The following is a 20,338-nucleotide window of genomic DNA, read 5'->3' as shown; positions in this document are numbered from 1 at the left end:
ATGGGTAGTGATCTTAGATGATTTCCTATATGCCGGATAATGGGCTTGAGTTTATTGATTTGCATGCAATAATTACAAATTTTTTTATGCAGACAAATGATTTTACTTTTTTCGAGTTTATTTTTTAACAAGACCTTTTTTATATATACTCGTATAAATAAACATAAAAAATGAAATCATTCATTTATATTTATTCCATCAGACATTTCATTTTGACAAAAATTTAAATGTCACATATAGTGAAAAAAGCAGTTCAGTTTAAGTGAAACTTTTTTATTTCACACTATTTACAGGTTTTCACAAAACAACTTGGAGAAGATTGGCGAAAATATGACAAAGAAGGCATGGTCCTATCAAAGATATCTACCACAAAGCTTTCTGTTTGCAAAATCCGCAACCTCTGTGGAGAAGAAAATGGAACTAGCAATATTCAGAAGAAAAAAGAATTCCTTTCAGGGCACTGGAGAAGTAATCAATGTCAACGTTAGACCTTGCTTGGTATATGCGTTCAAATTAACAAACAACAAAAACATTCCGTCGATGATAAAAAATTCACTCAAGAAAAAATATCGATTGTTTGATGCATTGTTTCCAAAAAAATATTTTTTAAAAAATTACCAGATAATTGAAATTTATGTAAAAGGTTATTGTACCATAATTATAGTTTTCTTTTTCTTATTCTTTAAATCTTGATTTTTGTCTCTGTATGTGTGCAAAAATTAATTTTTTTGATTTTTAATTTACATTTATTGTTTCCTTTATGATTTGAAAAGTTTTGATATGAAAGAAATATCATACACATATGATTTCTTTATTTAACATCCTGTCTTTTTAGTAAACGTTTCAAATCTAAGTCAAAACAAAGAAGAGTTTGGTATTCAAGTTTTCTTTTAGAAAATACTTCGCAGTGATTCTTATACATTTACACCTTTTTTGGTACTCCTGATATCTGATATTTTTTCCCCTCATATTTAAATTTTGTTTTAAATCTTATAACACAGGTCAGTTACAATTTCAAATTAAAGTTTGTAAATGGGTACGTTGTTTTGATATTTTTTATAAATGATAAGAAGTTCTTTATAATTTCTTGAGTTCAAAAAATGATTATTTGCTTTTTTATATATATCTAAGCTATGGTTTTAAGTTTTTTTTTCAGTGAATTAGCCCTTAAATATCAAAATCTCTCTTTCATTTGTTGATAGATAAAACAATTTCAACTACTCAAACATTTTCTGCAATTACTTTTTGGAGAAGAGAGATAAAGATCATTGATAAATATAAAATTGTTTTGTTACACTCCTGACAATAGTAAAATTTAAAATAAAAACCCCAAATTTCAAAGTTCTGTCAACACCAAGTTTAAAAACAAGATGTTCCCTTTTAATGTCACAAAACTAACTAAAAATATTAAATGAACTCTAATTAGAAGTTGAAAGTATATTTTATAGGATACCAGTATGTTACTTCGATCATTTGGAAAGCACTGTATGCAATCAAAAGTCATCCAGAAGTATTCTACTCTTCACTTTTTTTATTAATTCATATTTGATAATAGGTAAGTCGAACATTTGTGTTGCACTCCTGAAAGAAGTCTTTTAAGAAGAACTGTGAAGCATAAATTACACAAGAATGTGTTTTGTTGTTTCAGTGAAGTAATCGAATTACTTGATTTTTATAATAATTTTCCAGTGTTTTTTATTCATTTTAATTCATCTTAAGAAGAGAAAGATTGCAATGATTAAAACAGTCTATAAAAATATAACTTAATACAAAATTATTCAAATAGATCCTTATTGATCAAAGCATACCTAGAAGCAAGAAAAGGCTTATTTTACTATTGAATCTATCTTTAAAAATTGTTCCATTCCTGACCATAAAATATGAATCTGAAACACAGACAGAAACTTTTATTGACAGAATTATTTGGTAAGATATGACATGTACATTAAAAATTAGAACAATGATTTGTTAAGCTGTATATTTAACTTAACAAATACTTGTTAAAATGTTTTCTGAATAGGCTTGGTTCTCTAACTTGTTTTTTTTTTTTCTTCTTTTTTTTTTATAAAGTGGCCTTTGATATTCGTAATAAGAAGCAAATATGAAGTTGTTAGGACTTGTATACAGCTACTCCTGTTTCCTGATCTTAACCTAGTTTCTCCTATGAGTTGTTTAGAATACATCTTTAATTTGTATAACATGTTTTCAACAGACACTTGCTAGAAATTGTAATTAATTTACAATTTTTATCTTGGTTTTCTAGACCAATAAATTAAGAGGATATCGCGAACTAATTTATGATATTCTGACAAATAGTTTTTAAAGATTCTTTTCCCCTAATGTTAATGATACCCATAACAAATGGTTATTTTAGATATGAGTATGTTTATTTTTATCTTTATTTTTTTTTTTTTATATTTTAGCCATATTTTTAAAGACTGTTTTGTTTTTAAATTAAATTAGAAACAGTTAATCGATATTCCTTAAACCGATTTTCTTGACAAGCAGTTGTCAAGACTTGTTTCTAATTTGTTTTCTAAATTGTTTTCCCTTGGCTCTCTAACAATCGTTAAGAATAATTACCTTTATATTCTATTCTTAGCAATCAGTTGTTTTCAGACTTATTTTCTTTGCAATTAACTGATTAAACATATTAACTTAATTGTGAAATTCTTAACAAACAGTTGTTAAGACATTTGTCTTTCAGTTTTCTGAATTGACTTCCCTTTGTATTCTAACAACTGTTTGTTAAGACTTCTTCATGAAGCTATATTTAACAAGCAGTTGTTAGGGTTTGAGACTTTTCGTGAAGCTATCTTACATTCTAAACAAGCAGTTGTTAGGGTTTAGACTTATTCAGGAATCAGGAATCTTTTTTTTTAAGTTAAGACATTTTTCTTATGTTTCCTGAGTTGCCTAACCTTATTCCTCTAGCGACTAGTTGTTAAGAATATTTCTTTAAACTTGTTTGTGCTATTCTTCATTCATTTTCATTCATTGTCAATTTTTGTCCTGGTCTCTAACAAATTTTAAGAGGATTCCAGGGACCAACTTCTAGCATCCTTAACAAGCAGTTGTTAAGCCTTTATTCTGTTTGACTTCCTTTACATTTCTAACAACCAGTTGTTAAGAATATACCTTGTGAAATTCTTTTGGTATTCTTAACAAGCAGTTGTTAAGACTTTATTCTGTTTGACTTCCTTTACATTTCTAACAACCAGTTGTTAAGAATATACCTTGTGAAATTCTTTTGGTATTTTTAACAAGCAGTTGTTAAGACTTTATTCCGTTTGACTTCCTTTACATTTCTAACAACCAGTTGTTAAGAATATTCCTTGTGAAATTCTTTTGATATTCTTAACAAGCAGTTGTTAAGACTTTATTCCGTTTGACTTCCTTTACATTTCCAACAACCAGTTGTTAAGAATATATCTTGTGAAATTCTTTTGGTATTCTTAACAAGCAGTTGTTAAGACTTTATTCTGTTTGACTTCCTTTACATTTCTAACAACCAGTTGTTAAGAATATACCTTGTGAAATTCTTTTGGTATTCTTAACAAGCAGTTGTTAAGACTTTATTCTGTTTGACTTCCTTTACATTTCTAACAACCAGTTGTTAAGAATATACCTTGTGAAATTCTTTTGGTATTTTTAACAAGCAGTTGTTAAGACTTTATTCCGTTTGACTTCCTTTACATTTCTAACAACCAGTTGTTAAGAATATATCTTGTGAAATTCTTTTGATATTCTTAACAAGCAGTTGTTAAGACTTTATTCCGTTTGACTTCCTTTACATTTCTAACAACCAGTTGTTAAGAATATATCTTGTGAAATTCTTTTGGTATTCTTAACAAGCAGTTGTTAAGACTTTATTCTGTTTGACTCCCTTTCCATTTCTAACAACCAGTTGTTAAGAATATACCTTGTGAATTCTTTTGGTATTCTTAACAAGCAGTTGTTAAGACTTTATTCCGTTTGACTTCCTTTACATTTCTAACAACCAGTTGTTAAGGATATACCTTGTGAAATTCTTTTGGTATTCTTAACAAGCAGTTGTTAAGACTTTATTCCGTTTGACTTCCTTTGCATTTCTAACAACCAGTTGTTAAGAATATATCTTGTGAAATTCTTTTGGTATTCTTAACAAGCAGTTGTTAAGACTTTATTCTGTTTGTCTTCCTTTGCATTTCTAACAACCAGTTGTTAAGAATATATCTTGTGGAATTCCTTGGGTAGTCTTAACAAACAGTTGTTAAAACTCTGTATAAAAGTGTAACAGTTTTACTTAATTTTATTTAACAAGCAATTACTTAAGAATTCCTTCAGCTTATTTTTCGTGTTCTTAACAAACAGTTGTTAAGACATGCCAGATATATAATGGTTTCTTTAACAAGCATTTGTTAAGAATTGGAAAATAAAGTGTTTAAAGTATGCATAGATTTCAGTTGTCTTTTTTGTACTTAACAACCACACAGAGCTTTTGATCAAATGGAATTGATCAAGTTAAAATGGAAGGTGTTCATTATTTTATTGAGATAAATATGTATTTCTATGTGTTTAACATTTAATTATGTTTTATATAGGGATGGCAATTGAATACAGAATTGCCATTGGGTTATAACTACCTCATATTCCATCCAATTAACTGGAAGGGTTAATTGTATCAAAATACACATGGCATTGAAATGCTCATTTATTCATGTTAGTTTTTTTCTCAAGTAAGGTCTATTCATGTATATATAAACAACTAAGAAAGACAATAGTAATGTTTTGTTAAAATGAAAACTATATGAATTTAATATCAATTTTAAAACCATGCAATATGCTTGATATAATTTCTCAAATCAAATGTCACAAGTTCATTCTGCATTATCCTCATTATCAGAATCATTGATTAATTCACATTTCTTTGTTGAAAATCAAATTTGATTGACAAATGCACAAAATATATGGGGTAAGATCAGCATTGAAAGCTGTTATATACTGAACATACTCAACAGTGGTTTTACTATTTTTCACTCATTATAAAAGAAATTGAGGATAGCTGGGCACTGATGCGCCATTTAAAAAGATGAGTAATAAACACTTCACTAACTGACCAATTACCAAAATGATTTCAATCGGGGGGACCTTAATTATCTCCATATTTTAATTTTTCCGATCGAAAGATCCCGGGGGTATATTGTTTTTGTCCTGTCTGTCTTATTGTCTGTTTGTCTGCAGTGATTCATTTTGATGTGCGTCCTGCGTAAATTATGCACAAATTTTGCCCAGGACGCATTATTTCAATAAATGTGCATCCCAATGGACGCAATAAATTTATAGAAAGACATGTACATGTACTATTTTAAATTATTTCGGTATAATCTGATTCAAAACTTGACCGATTGCATCATATCCACGTGCTAAACGATATGCATGAACGATTTTAACAGGTAGGTCTACAAGGTTGCCAACAACTGGTCAGATTTCACAACTCAAGTTAAAAGCAATTGTCAGAAAATATTTGAAAGTTAGATAGCATAGTTCGATTATCACTGATTATGTCTATACAGTGGAACGTTTCTGAAGCGAATACTATACATTTGTACCTTCGTATTTAAGCTGTAACCTGTATCATTGTTGTTTTTTTTTTTTTTTGTTTTTTCCTTACAAGCTAAGAAGTATAAAATTTAATCATTTTTATTTCTGACTATTTGTCATTTCTTCTTAAATTTTTTTTTTTTACCTCTTTCTGCTTCTGTGCATTTTATGACTGATACAATGTGTGAGATTGTATCGATCTAAAAATAGAACCAAAGTGCACAGTGGACAATATATTATTTTTATGACACAAAATCATGTACTCTTACTTGGACAATTGATAGTAAAAGTATAAATCACTCACAGCTACAATAAAACATTTGCAATTTCGTGCAATACACTTTTTTTTATTTCACCAGAATTTCCTCTGTAACATCTAATATACGGTCCCCTTGGATTTGGACACATTGATTTTGGCAGGGGACTCATTGTTGTCATTAAGAGGGGTCCTTTGGACCCATGATAACCATTTTCAAAATGAATCACTGTTGTCTGTCCGTCTTTTGTCAACTTTAACCTTGCCCATAACTTTTGATTGGTTGGAGCTATGACTTTCATATTTCACATGTGTATTCCTTGTGACAAGACCTTTCTTTGGGTACCATCATATTTGACCTTTTGACCTTGACCTTAGAGTTTGGCCCACTTTTGCAAAATTTTATGAGACTTTAACCTTGGCCATAACTTCTGAACAGTTGGTGCTTGGGGTTTCAAACTTCACATGTATATTCTTTGTGACAAGGCCTTCCTTTGGATACCAACAACTTTGACCTTTTGACCTTGACCTTGGAGTTTGACTTCCTTTGAAAAACTTTAACCTTGGCCATAACTTTTGAATGGTTGGAGCTAGGGCTTTCATACTTCACATATGTAATCCTTGTGACCAAATCTTCCTTTGGACACCAACCACTATGACCTTTTGACCTTGACCTTGGAGTTTGACCTACTTTTGAAAAACTTTAACCTTGGCCGTAACTTTTGAATGGTTGGAGCTGGGGCTTTCATACTTCACATATGTAATCCTTGTGACAAGACCTTCCTTTGGACACCAACCACTTTGACCTTTTGACTTTGACCTAGGACTTTGACCTACTTTTGAAGAACTTTAACCTTGGCCATAAGCTGCCATACGGGGGCATCAGTGTTTCATAAATACATCTTGTTAGACCTTGACTTTCCCTTTGACCTTAACTTCACTTATCTTAAATTTGCAATTAGCTTACCCATGGGTAGTTTTAAAGAAACTATTCAAGCTATATTTATGTAAGCTTATGCACTGATACATAATTTAGTGAGAATTTATCAACTTATTTCCAATAACCTTTGACTTCACTATTTATTCTGACTAAAACTCAGTTTTAAAGAAACCATTCAAGATATTTTCATCATCCTTCATACTCTAATATAAAATTTAATGTTGCATAACTAATGAACCCTTGGCGGGGCATCATGTCCTAGCAGGGCTCTCACACCACTTCTTTGGAATGGGGCCAGGGTTGTAAGTTTGGGAAAATGGCAACCTTTTTGGAACCTTTTTTTTTTTATACTTTTAAATCATGATATATTAGGTTTCTAGTCTTTGTTATCAACTAAATTTTTGTTTTGCAATACAGAGGAATATGAATAGCAAGTTTAGTTATTACATATCCATATATATTTTCTTTAATATTTGGGAGAAATGACTTTTGGGAAAATAAACACATTCTATTGGGAAAAAAGTACAGTCGTTTGACCAGTTGCGAATAGGGAACCGATTAGGTGGTACTATAAATATATGACGGCATTATTTCAAAATCTAATTTGTTTGTCAAAGTAGTTCAATGACTTGCGGAATTAAATGTTGTTTCATAATAGTTCAACCTTTCAAAAAAACTTTTTATTTTAGCAAGTTAACATGGGTACTCATTTTACTAGTTAAGAGTAAGCCGATGAGTTCCAAATACCTTAGCGGTTCCCATGCAATTCGACCATAAATTAAAAATATCCATCCAGCACATTATCAATTGACATGTCTTGGAAGAGTTGAAATGAAAAAGGATAAAGAGAAATAACAGTCACATTTACAAAATTATGAAGAAATAACAGAAAACTAATGTATTATATAGTGTTTATAATTTGTATCCGGAACTAGTAAAGTGACAACATGAAAATATTCCGATATCTTCCGGTGGTCTAATTATTTATTTTCGGTAAGCTTTTGGTATTTGTTAAAAATACATATGAAACTTACTTTTGATGGTTAAAATGTTGTTTTATGTGAAAAATAGACGTCTTAACACACGTTTTCTGCAGACAAACGCGTCACAGTGTTTCAGATTTGTTGCAAGGTAAAAAGTATGTCACCTGTTTCAAGTATGATAGCGAACACAAACTGACGGCAAAAAATCAAAACTTCACATAATTCTAACACCCATAGATAAGCCTTCATACCATATGTATGAATTTATGTTTTCACGTTTGAATTTATTAATTATCAGCTCTTAAATTATTAATTATTCGGAACTGATCAAAATTCGGAACTGGTCAAAGGACTGTACCTTTTTTGAATTGGGAATGGGGACCTTCAATGTTCCCAATTATAAATAATGGAGAGCCCTGCCTTAGGGCATATTGCTTTTGTCTTCAACTCGACATTTAGATATATCGATGATGTATTATCAATAACAATAGTTACTTCCATTCATATGTCGACTGGATATATCCCAGTGAACTAAAAGACACCACAGAGTCTGCCACATCTGTTTCATATTTTGATGTTTTACTGACTATAGACGATAAGAGACAACTAACAACTTAATTGTATGACAAATGAGATGACCTCAGCTTTTCCATCATCAACTTTCCTCATTTATGTAGTAATATCCCACTGCATTTGGTGTTAACATCTCCCAACTAACTCGTATTCGATACTCAAGAGCATGATCCTAGTATGATCCGATTTTAAAGATTTTAATCTGAGGCAGGCTACTGACAGATAAGTTGATGTAACAGGGATTTCAACAACCTTGTTTAAAGTTGGCATTTCATGAATTATATGGTCCTTATAATGACCTTGTTAGCGATTATAACTTATCATTGAGTTGTATTTTGGATGACGTGTTTCATACCAAGTGTTAGGCCTTTGTTTTATACTGACTTTGACTACGGAATGTTCCATCTACCTGATCAATACATAGGGATCATGGTGGGTGTGACCAGTCAACAGGGGATGCTCACTCCTCCTAGGAGTAAGGGGTAAGCAATAAGAATTCCAGGGGTCTATGCTTTATGCCCTCTTCACAGATTTGTATTGTTTATTTATAGATTTTTTTTTAGATTGAACTGTTTGTTATCATCACCTTTTTCATTTTCATACAGTATATTAAAAATTACATTTTATGGTTAAAATAGACTTCCAGATAAAGGACACATATTTCTGGATTGTTTAGAGAAAATGTTATGTTAAAATTTGATTCTGTTTTGAACGATATCTTAGTGTAAGTACATATGGTATAATAGGTTATTTTTAATGACATTCTTGTACTGGATATTAATACATTGTAAAATATCAGGAAATTTTCAGTAGCATAAGTAGAAATTAAATCTCTGAGTCTAAATACTTAATTTTAGGAGGAATTGTTGAATAAATATATAAATGCCTATTGATGTGTTGTAGATGGGATAGCACACTCCTGTACCAGTGACAGCCTAGCTGATGTACAGTGTAAAAATTTCACTCCAAGTCTTGTTTCCAGTGGTTATGGGTCGCAAGCTGTTTCCATGTTAACTTTGTCATCTGAGGATTCACTCAGTATCAAAAGTATAGAAGACAATTTAGAATCAAACAAAGAATTGAAAAGAGGACATAAAGGAAGTCCAGAACAAACGAGTAGTGACTCAGATAATGATGAGAACAAAGATGTTCCAATTAAACTCACCAGTAGTGATTTTGAGACAGAGGGAGGTCAGAAGGAGGCTATGACCTCAATTTCTGAAAGCAATATTCATTTAACAGAAAATAAAGCTGATGATGGTGACGAGCTGAATAAGTCAAGTGTGGATTCTAATTGTTCATTAGATACTTCAAGTTCATCTTTAGAGGCAAGAGATGGAAGTTTAGTAGAAAAACCTGATCCTAATGACAGTAATGTTCATTCTACAAGTTGTGATACATCTTTATGTGAATTAAGTAGTGATGTTGCAATATCAGACATTAAAGTGGAGTCGTCAGTAATTTCTCAATCTGAAAGATTAAAACGATCAAAAGAGGAGAGGAAAAAAATTGTTGAAAGTCTTGGTGCTATAAGTAAAGACACTACAACAAGAAAAGTGAATAAAGAAAACAGGAATAAGTTGGAGGGTATATCACAAAGGGCCAGTGCAATAAGTGAGTTTGTGGATCCATACAGTGAAACAGCCATGGAGGAGCTGGAAAAGCTAGGAGTTGAAGAGGACGAGTCCTTAGAAGAATGTCCAGAGAAAGCGCTTCCAGAAAGGACTATGGAGCCACATATATTAGAAACAACTGGGAAACGTCATTCAGGAAAACGGAGCCAGCAGCGCCCTGTGTCATGTATAGTGTCCCCCTCACAAGACATGGTGTCTATTTTGGAAGAGAGCATGAAGAGGAACAGTCTTACTCTCCACCTGTCTGATGATGAAATGTCTGGTATGCTATTCAAATGTTTTGGACATTTTTATACCTCTTAACTCCCCCCCCCCCCCCCTTCACCTGCAAATGAAGTTTAGGGAGGTATATTGGAATCAACATGTCCATCTGTCTGTAGAAATCAATTCCAAAATTGACCTAATTTTTTTTACTCAACATTAGCTTAGGCCTCTGAATATTTGCACTAATTGTAAAATGGGAATGACGGGACAAATTTTTCCTGGAATTTGTTCTATACTCACTAAATATTTGCTTATTTACCAGGGGCCCAAGCTAATGTTGAGTAAAAAATATAGGTCAATTTTGGAATTGATTTTAGAGTATCTCTGGAAGTATACAGAGTTTTGGAATGAACTTTGGTAGTAATGTAGGCTGTTTATATGTGAATAAAAAGAAAAATTTAGATCATTTGATTAAAAAGTATTTTAATCACAAAAGTAGGTACCCTATGTAAAGAGTTCCATACCTTTATCTTTTTTACACCCCAAAATTTTTCATAAGTCGGATTTAAGCGATCCAAAAACCTGTGTATTCACCAAATGAAGATGGGTACCTGGTATTTTCATCATGATTGGATAATTATCCCTGCTTTCACTGAAAGTGGGGGATATTAATTTGGGTCTGTTTTTCCATCCGTCCATCCGTGGGTAGGGTGGGCCACAATAGGGAATCAAAGTTCTACATTGAAAATTATAGGAAAAATCTGTTCCAGGAAAGCTGACATTTTATGTGGAAACTTTCTGAAGTAATATGGATTCTAAATTGTCCAAAACATGGCCTCGGGGTAGGATCGGACCACCATAGGGAATCAGTTTTACATTGAAATATATCTAAGAAAAATCTTTAAAAATCTTCTTCTCAAGAACCACTGGACCAAAAAATCTGAATCATATGTGGAAGCTTCCTTAGGTAGTGCATATTCTAAATTGTTCAAATCATGACCCCTGGGAGTCGGATGGAGCCACAATAGGGATTATATAGGGAAAATTCTTTTAAACTCCTCAAGAGAAAATCCATGAAGAATCATATGAATATGAAAGCTCCTTTGGTAGTGTTGAACCATTTTTGTACAAACCACAGCAATGTAGTATAGGGTGGAACGACAAAAGGCGATCAAAAATACAGAAAAATACATGCATTTTCGGGAAAAATCTGATGCAGAACAGCAGGGCCAAAGTGACTCAGGTGTGGCCAATGGGCCTCTTGTTTGGTGCTTACAAACCACAATTTACAATGTAATAAAAAACATTATAATGATTAGTGTATTAATATTTCATTAGGCTGTGGCTGAGTTAATCATTCATTAAAAAATACAGTAAGCAATTAAATTTTGAGTGTGAACACCTCTTCCATCAAATACTTTTAGTGACTTGGTAACTTTTCTAAAAAAGAGGGTGGTATTTGTCTAATTTGGACAGTTCTAGTTTGAAATTTTGTGAAGCTCTCAGACTCATGTTTTTTTAATTGTTTGGTTTACTTATATCTCTGCCTTTTATTTATCAAATATTTTTATTGCTTTTATTTCACTTTTGTGTTCATAATTTTTCAATGAAAAAAGTTAACAGAAATTACGTTGTCCTTTCTTGTTAATATCATGATAAAATTAGATGCTAATGCCTGAGGAACATAAGTGATTTTGAAATTTCACAGTTAGAAAAGCATGGATTGGTTTAGATAATTCATAGTAAATTTTGTCATATTTCTTTTAACCTAGGTAATGATGACTCAGTGAGTGTGTGTTCATTTGGAAGTAGAGCAGACCTAGACAGATTACAGGAAATTCCAGTACCCTCCTGGGTTCAAAATGGAGAGAGTGTCATAGTTCAGTCGTCAAAAGGGTCCTCTAATACTGGAGTGGTCAGATTTGTAGGAAATGTGGAGTTCGCAACAGGCCCATGGGTGGGAGTGGAACTTGATTTACCAGAAGGTAGCATATAAATAATTTTGATGTAATTTTTTTTATGCCCCCTTTGAAAAAGGAGGGATATTGCTTTGCATTTGTCATTCAGTCGGTATGTCTGTTGATACATGTAGACTAAGTGTTGGCTTCTTAATATCTTGAGAACCCTTGCTTGACATACATGAAACTTAGTACATTTGTACCCCCCTGAAAAAAAATTGACCCCCATTTATTTTGAGGTCAAAAGTCAAGGGTCAAATTACTCTAGACAAAGTAAGATCTTGTCTGACAGTCCAATATCTTGAGAACCATTTACTTGACAGACACCAATTTGGTACATTAGTTTCTTTTAAGGAGTAGATGACTTAGATTTAGATTTTAAGGTCAAGGGTCAAACTTGATGTAAGATAGGATAAGGACTGCTCAATTTCCTGAGAATCCTTTGACTAGATGTACTTCAAACTGGTACATTTTTTCCCACTGAGGAGTAGATGACAACTGTAGATTTTGAGATCAAACAGGACAAAGGAAGATAATAATCACTCGATATCCCTTTACAGTGGCCACCAGGTATTACGAGGTTGGATACAGCGAGGTACTGCTTACAGTGAGATAAATTTTGAGTCCCAAATTAATACTTATATATTTCTTTTATAAAAATGCCTGATATAACGAGATCACTTACAACAAGATTCCGCTGATAAAGAGGTCAAAATCCGTCCTGGTTAGTAGAAAGAGTTATCGGATATAACGAGGTACTCGCGTTGCACATAATTACACCTGCCAGTCCCAGGTAAATAATGGTAATTATCACAGGTATCTGTACACAACATTACACCACGACAGTTAATTAAAGGTGTTGAGAAGTAATAGCAAGTTGTTTTTATTGCTATAAAAACTTCAGTAGGGCTTCTAAGAAGGGAAAGGTCATTTTATACAGAACAAAAGTAGAAACTATTAGCGAAGTTTGAAAACATTCAAGGAAAATTAATAATGGCTATGGATTAACATTTAACACATTTAGAAAAAAGTCAAAAACCAAATAAAACTTCACATTGCCTCGGAGTTTTGGCCTGGTGATTTCAATGTAGAAAATGTGTTGTATACAAATGTACGTGACCTGGCAGAGTTAATGAACTTGGTCAGCAAGTGGAGCTAAAATTAGCAATACTGCTTTCAATCGAGCCTTCCGATTTTTTGGCATTGATTCTTAAAATATTTAAACAAAAACAATATGAAACGATATTTTCTTTTTAAATAAAAAGTGCAAGTGACATAAAATGAAGAGGTTGACGAAATTGAAACAAAGATTTAATGATGTCAAAACGTTGAGAAATTTCTGCAAACTAAATTGTCAGACACGGAAGTGATACGTAGAAAATTCAATATGCATATTGAAATAGACAATGAATTGACAAAATTTGGAAATGCAGTGTATTTGAGCTTGATCTTAATTGTGCAGTGTGATGATTATCTTAGTTACAAATGCATGTAGTGAACCTGCAACGTCTTTCATTTTTTAACGTCTATAAATAAGTTCAATTGTGCATATTTTATTTAAAAAGGAATTATTTTATTTTAAAACACCTCTCTCTTTCCATGTCAAAGAATGTTATTTCACAGGGGAACATGCTTAATTATACATGTAAGTCTTTATTCAAATACCAATCAGCTCTCAGCTTGTAAAATGCAGACATCGGATATAACAAATATCGGTTATAACGAGATATAAACTGATGTCCCTAGCATCTCGTTGTATCCGGAGTCCACTGTACTTGACATGAAATTTGGTGAAGTGTCTTCTGATGAGGAGATGACCACAGAAAATTTTTAGGTCACAAGATCAAAGGTCAAGGTCAAACTACTTTAGACATAGGAAGATGTCAGCGCAATGTCTTGAAAACTGTTTGCTTGACAAACATTTAATTTGGTACACTGGTTCCCATTGAGGATTATAAATTTTGAGTCAGAGGTCAAGGGTAAAACTGACGTAGAAATATATTGACTGCTCAATCAGTAGAATTTAAGACCCCAAAATTCATTTGGTACTAGAAATTAAAACTAACTTGCATTTTGGCAACTGAGAAAATTTGGGGCAATGATTGTCCATTTATGTGTCACCTGCAGAGCAGAGCAACACTTTGGGATCAGTTTACCCGGCGTCTGTCTGTCTGTCCATCTTTCTGTCTGTTGATCTGTCACACGTTGTATCTTGAGAACTGTAAGAGATATGGATTTGATATTTTGCACATATATTATTTGGCACTTTGGCATTTGTAAATTACCACTGTTACCAACCTCATGATCTTTGAACTTGACCTTTTACCTACTTTTCAAAATAGTTCATAGTATCGATTTACAGCATATTTTTGACATTTAAGAGGTAAGTCTATGCTATTTAGCATATGCACTGTTTGTCATAAGACAATATGAAAAATTCTAGCATTACAATCCACTTGACCTTTGACCTACTTTGCAAAATATATCTTGGACAGTTTAATTAAACTTTTGAATTTTGAAAGGAAGGGTTTAGATAATTAGCATTTATACATGTTTATTAGCTCATGATAGTGTACTCTGAAACCGTATGATATTCAGATACCACACAGACATATTTAAATACATACTATGAAAATACATCGGGATCTGTATTCCACAATGGATCATGTAAACTGAGATTTGCAGTAAAGACAGACTGAAATCTCTTTTGAATGATTACTGGAAACACATTTAGCTCATAAAAAAGTACTTTGAAACTGTATGATATTCAGTTACCACACAAACTTGTATTTAAATACCATGAAAATACATCAGGATCGGTATTCAACAATGGATCGTGTAGACTGAAAATTGCGTTAAGACAGACTGAAATCTCTTTCAGAGGATTGTTGGAAACACGTTTTAATAAAATGACAAATAGTTATTTCTAATAATTTTGATTTAATTATTTATTTGAGGGTTATGGAACCATATTTTCTTTGATTGTCAGATTCTATCACAGTCTTATACTATCCATGGTGAAATTTTTTTCTTTGCAGGCAAATGTATGAATTAACAGTCTATCATGCTTATAGTAAATAAAAAGCTGGCCACTCTTAGATTTATTTACACCTTTAATGGAGCGACAAAGCAGGCGACACATGCGTTCCTTGGAACACTCTAGTTATAACATATTGCTTCTCGGTATTTTATAAATGAAAAAAAAGGTTGCTTGTATGAAATTTCAGAGTAGAAATGTTAAATGTTCAGGTTATTTTTAAGTCAACCATTAGAGCTACATGTATAGCCTTGTGAGACACTTTTGGTAGTAAGTTTCTACGTGCATTGCTCCATTTATTGACAGGTAAAAATGATGGCTCCGTTAAAGGCACCAGATATTTCAAGTGCAGGTCACGTCATGGAATTTTCGTGCGTCATGATAAACTTATTTTAGACAAGAAAAGAAGAGGGTCACGCAAGCAAGCCAAGGATTTGGCCATGAGACACAGTATAGGGAGTCCAGCTAATTTGGGAGCCAGTCCATACACAAGTTTGCCTGGCAACCAGTCCTCTAGTCCAAACAGTACATTACTGAAAAGCAGTGCAAAAAAAAAATTATAATGTTAAATACCAGGAATGAGACTGATGTAATGAAACTCATGCTGTTGCACTCCTTGAAATTTCATATTTCACAAGTAATCAATTTTTCCATAATTATGGTAATTTGTTCATGTACAGTTTATAACAGACTTGTATGGCTTTATTCTTGTATCTCTGTCAGACTCTGTGTAAATTAGCTGATATATTCAAGTTAAATGAAAGTTGAATATTTTATTTATAACCACTCAAAAATGCAGAAATAATGTTGTTTTGTTGGTATTTGTTACATGAATACAGAGCACTCTGACCATCTCTTGTGTAATATGTGTATATAATGGCATGATTTGATGATTTTATATGTACATTTTTGCTGATTATTGTTGAATGCTATATCATTGTTACAGCTACATGTAGGTAACATTGACAATTAAAGCTTTCAGTATTATAGTTATTAACTAAAGTGATATTTCCCAAAAAGTTGGAGGAGAAACTCCACATAAATGTGTTGTGCTAGATTTTAGAAGGTTTTGTGAGATTTATTTTAATGCTTCCACAACTTAACAAAGAGAGGCTTCAGAATTTTAGAAAAGTCCATAGTTATGGATCTTTGAAATGTAAAAAAGGTCTTCCAGCAGAAATTGTTGGCAGTGAAACATTGACATGCATTGGTGAGAACTTAGAAAAATATCGAAGAAGTGCTTGTATACTAATGATGTATTGAGAGAGGACAAATTTTGTGACATAATAATTCTTGTACTTTATATTGAGTCAATGATTTTCAGCTCACCTGAGCCAAAGCCTTAAGTGAGCTATTCTGATAATTGTCCATTGTCTGTTGTCTTAAACTTTTCACATTTTCTACTTTTTCTCAAGAATCACTTGGCCAATTTCAACCAAACTTGCCTCAAAGCATCCTTGGGTAAATGGGTTCAAGTTTGTTCCAATGAAAGGCCATGCCCTCCTTTAAAGGAGATAACTAAGAATTAGTGTAAATTTAATGGCATCTTTCAAAAGTCTCAAGAACTATTGGACCAGAAATATGAAACCTATATGAAATTTCATTACATAGTGTAGATTCAGTTTTGTTCAAATCATGACCTCCAGGGGTAGGGTGGTGTCAAAATAGGTGATCAATGTTTGAGCTAGCAATGTAAAGGAAAAATCATTAAAAATCTCAACAAGAACAGCAAAGTCTGGATTATAGTCTTATTATCAAGGAAGCATCCACAAGAACTTAAGATTCAGTTTTGTTCAAATCATGACCCCAGGGGTTGGGTGAGGTCAAAATAGGCAATCAATGTTTTAAGTAGCAATATTTAGGAAAAATCTTTAAAAATCTTATCAGCAAGAACAGCAAAGCCTGGATTAGTCATATTATTATGGAAGCATCTTTAGGTTCTTTAGATTCAGATTTGTTCAAATCATGATCTTCAGGGGTAGGGTGGGGCCACAAGGCAATGACACATTCAAACAGGAATATATAGGAAAAAAATCTCAAAAATGCCAAAGTCCTGATTCAGTCATATTATGGAAGCACCCTAAGGTACTGTAGATTCAAATTTGTTCAAATCATGACCCCTGGGGATAGGATGGGGCCACAATAGAAGATGAAAGTTTTACAAAGGAATGTTAGGAAACAATCTTTAAAAATATTTTTCTCCCTGATGAATCATATTCAGTATGGAAGCATCCTCAGGTAGTGTGAATTCTGGTTTGTTCAAATCCAAATCACAAGCCCTGGGGGAAGGGTGGAACCATAATAGGAAATCAGAGTTTTGCAAAGGAAGTGTAGGGTTTTTTTTAACTCAACAATAGCAAAATCATGTTTAGTTATATTTATTTGGAAGCATATCCTCAGGTAATGTAGATACAATTTTGTTCAAATCATGACCCTGGGAGATAGATTGGAGATCATAGTTTTACATAGGAATATATTGGGAATAAATCTGCTGATGAAGAATAGCAGGACCATAGTGACTCAGGTGAGCATTGTGGGGCCTCTTCACTATTTTTTTTATCAACTGAAATAATTTTCAGTTTCTTTTTCAAGAGTCATGCTTCATGTTGTAATTGATACAATACAAATAAATGCCTTTTATATGGCTGTATTCTCTGATCAGAGACAGTGTATCAAGTCTTCATGAGATGTTTTTAGACTAGATGGGAGTGAGTGATTACTCCTAGGCTAACATCACAGGTTTCTGAATCTCTGAAGCATTTTTGTCTGAATTAAAAACTGATGATTAGTTTAAAGCCATATACAAATGACTGGTGCCATTTTTTTTTTCTGTATGAATGTCAGTGTAAAAGCACTGAAAAAAGAAATATACTAAGTATTGGTATCGATATCGACTGATCATTAATTGATATGACAGAACAAATTTGCGGCAGATTCAAACTTAATGTTGTGAAGAAAACACTTGATGTTTAGTTCTATACATTCATGTACATATTGAGATTTGAAAGCCTGGATGTGAAGTTTATTGATTTGAACGATGAATTAAAACCCAATTTTCAAGTAGGTACCAAACTCTAGATCTCAAACTCTTGATGAGGTTTATTAACTTTTTTCAACAGCTTTTATACTTTGCTAGCCAAGTTATTCTAGTTTGATCCACTCCTCACAAACTTTAAGACTATTGATCTATTAAAATTCAGATTTTTTTTTTTTTTGAGAGAGAGGTGAACTCAGTTGATATCACTTGATTACGGTATATAGTCACCTATAAGTCAATTTTTGGGAATAAACTTTGGTCCAAAACTCATTGTCCGACTTAAAGGTGAGTTATAAAAAGATTGGTATTTTAGAGGGTCAATCCCTCTAATCTAACCTTAAAAAATACAACTGACTTATGGGTGGAACGACTTATAGGCGAGTATATATATATATATATATATATATATATATATATATATATATATATATATATATATATATATATATATACGGTAATCATTTAGTGTATAGCAAAGATATTCTTATTGCCAATATTTCCGAGAGTTTTCTTGGCCTATTTCCAGCGAATGAAAAGATGTCCTAACAAATAATTATTAGTATGGTGATAATTGTGAAGGGCAGTGGTGTGAACTAATTTTTAAGTTAAACTGAACAGCTTGTGACTTGGTGAATACTTGGCAGGTATATTATCCAACGTTTATAATCATAACTTGCTTGTTCCTGAGAAAAAGTTCAACTATTATTGTACCAGATACCACCTCTGATGTTTATAGAGGTCCTGTTTTATTATTGTACCAGATACCACCTCTGATGTTTATAGAGGTCCTGTTTTATTATTGTACCAGATACCACCTCTGATGTTTATAGAGGTCCTGTTTTATTATTGTACCAGATACCACCTCTGATGTTTATAGAGGTCCTGTTTTCTCTGCTCACAATTTGTTTTGTTTCAGCTTGATTACTGTTTGTTAACTTCATATTTTGTGGTAATCTTTGTGATTTGAAATCACTGAAATATGATTATGTCACATATAATCTGGCCATTTAACATGGTTTTATGAGGAGTGGATCAGAAACACTTAGCTAGTGATGATATAGTTTCTATATCTTCCAGACCAACCTCTGTGTTCAGTTGCTTCCACAGAATACATTTTCACCCATTTATAGAACTTTTTTTTAAAAAGATAAACTAAAGTTAATTGTATCAGTAGCCTGTTAGCTAATATTTGATTGATTGGTCACTAAAATACTCAATCTTCCACATGCATAATTTTAACATTTAATTTACACTCTCATGGGATCGATCTTAAAATTTATCGTATAGTAGAATAAGAACATGATAAAGTGCAAGGCCTTACAGGGGCCAAAATAGCTAGAATTATATATCATTAGAATTTGTATTTATGTTTCTTGCACTGATATTGCACAAGTCTTATGATAAAGTGGAGTACAAATTTAAAGTTGTTACAAAGCTTTGTTATAGTTGTTACTGTTTTTGTGTCTGTGTTGTGATGTGCTTAAGCAGAGGTGAGAAAAACATTCCATTAGAATTTACATTAATACACTTTATATCTTTGTTGCATTACTGATTAGATTCCATAAATCAACTTAATTTTTTTTTTTTTACAAAAAAAAATTGTCGATATATTTCAATGATTTAAGTGGGTTAATGGCTAATATATGAAATATATTGCTTGATATTTATGACTTAAGAATGTCCCTGATGTGTTGACAACAATTCTGGATATTACTGTGTTATTAGCTGATTTTGTTTATCATGTTTAAATTGCTGATGTTTTTGAAAGTAACAATGTGATTTTATGATTTTAGAATAATCATTAATAAATTATTTAAAAAGTTTATTATGGCATTATACAACAAAATGTATGTTCAAACTTAAAAATTGCAAACTTGCAAATCTGAATTTTACCTTAAGCCATCGGATGCTGTATATGCTACAAATAACAGCAATATGTTTTGATTAGGGCTGGGACGATGTATCGAGATATCGATAATATCGATTCTGTTTGAGGATGATACGCTTATCGATACATATGAAGAAATATCGCACCAAAAACAATTCAGACCTATTTTTCTATGTTTACTTAACATTTTGGGATTAATATATAAAATAAATATGCTAAATATAAGTATGAAATAATAAAAATTA

The 20,338-nt window shown here is 32.1% G+C and overlaps 1 protein-coding gene across 1 annotated transcript in view; it reads left to right on the top strand.

The window, feature by feature from the left end:
- Positions 1-20,028, top strand: part of LOC133185567 (kinesin-like protein KIF13A) — a 202,298-nt gene extending 182,270 nt beyond the window's left edge. Inside the window, exons 35-37 of the mRNA XM_061320866.1 lie at positions 9,239-10,231; positions 11,946-12,158; positions 15,475-20,028. Of these exons, the coding sequence (XP_061176850.1) occupies positions 9,239-10,231; positions 11,946-12,158; positions 15,475-15,731 (1,463 nt within the window). The 3' untranslated portion in view covers positions 15,732-20,028. The remainder of the gene's footprint in view (positions 1-9,238; positions 10,232-11,945; positions 12,159-15,474) is intronic.
- Positions 20,029-20,338: the final 310 nt, after the last annotated feature.

This window comes from Saccostrea echinata, unplaced genomic scaffold (genome assembly GCF_033153115.1).
Source record: "Saccostrea echinata isolate AGI-Se365-2 ecotype Australia unplaced genomic scaffold, CSIRO_AGI_Sech_v1 ptg000001l, whole genome shotgun sequence".
NCBI lineage: Eukaryota > Metazoa > Mollusca > Bivalvia > Ostreida > Ostreidae > Saccostrea > Saccostrea echinata.
The sequence above is the reverse complement of the archived record's forward strand: the minus strand, read 5'-3'. Positions and strand labels throughout refer to the sequence as shown.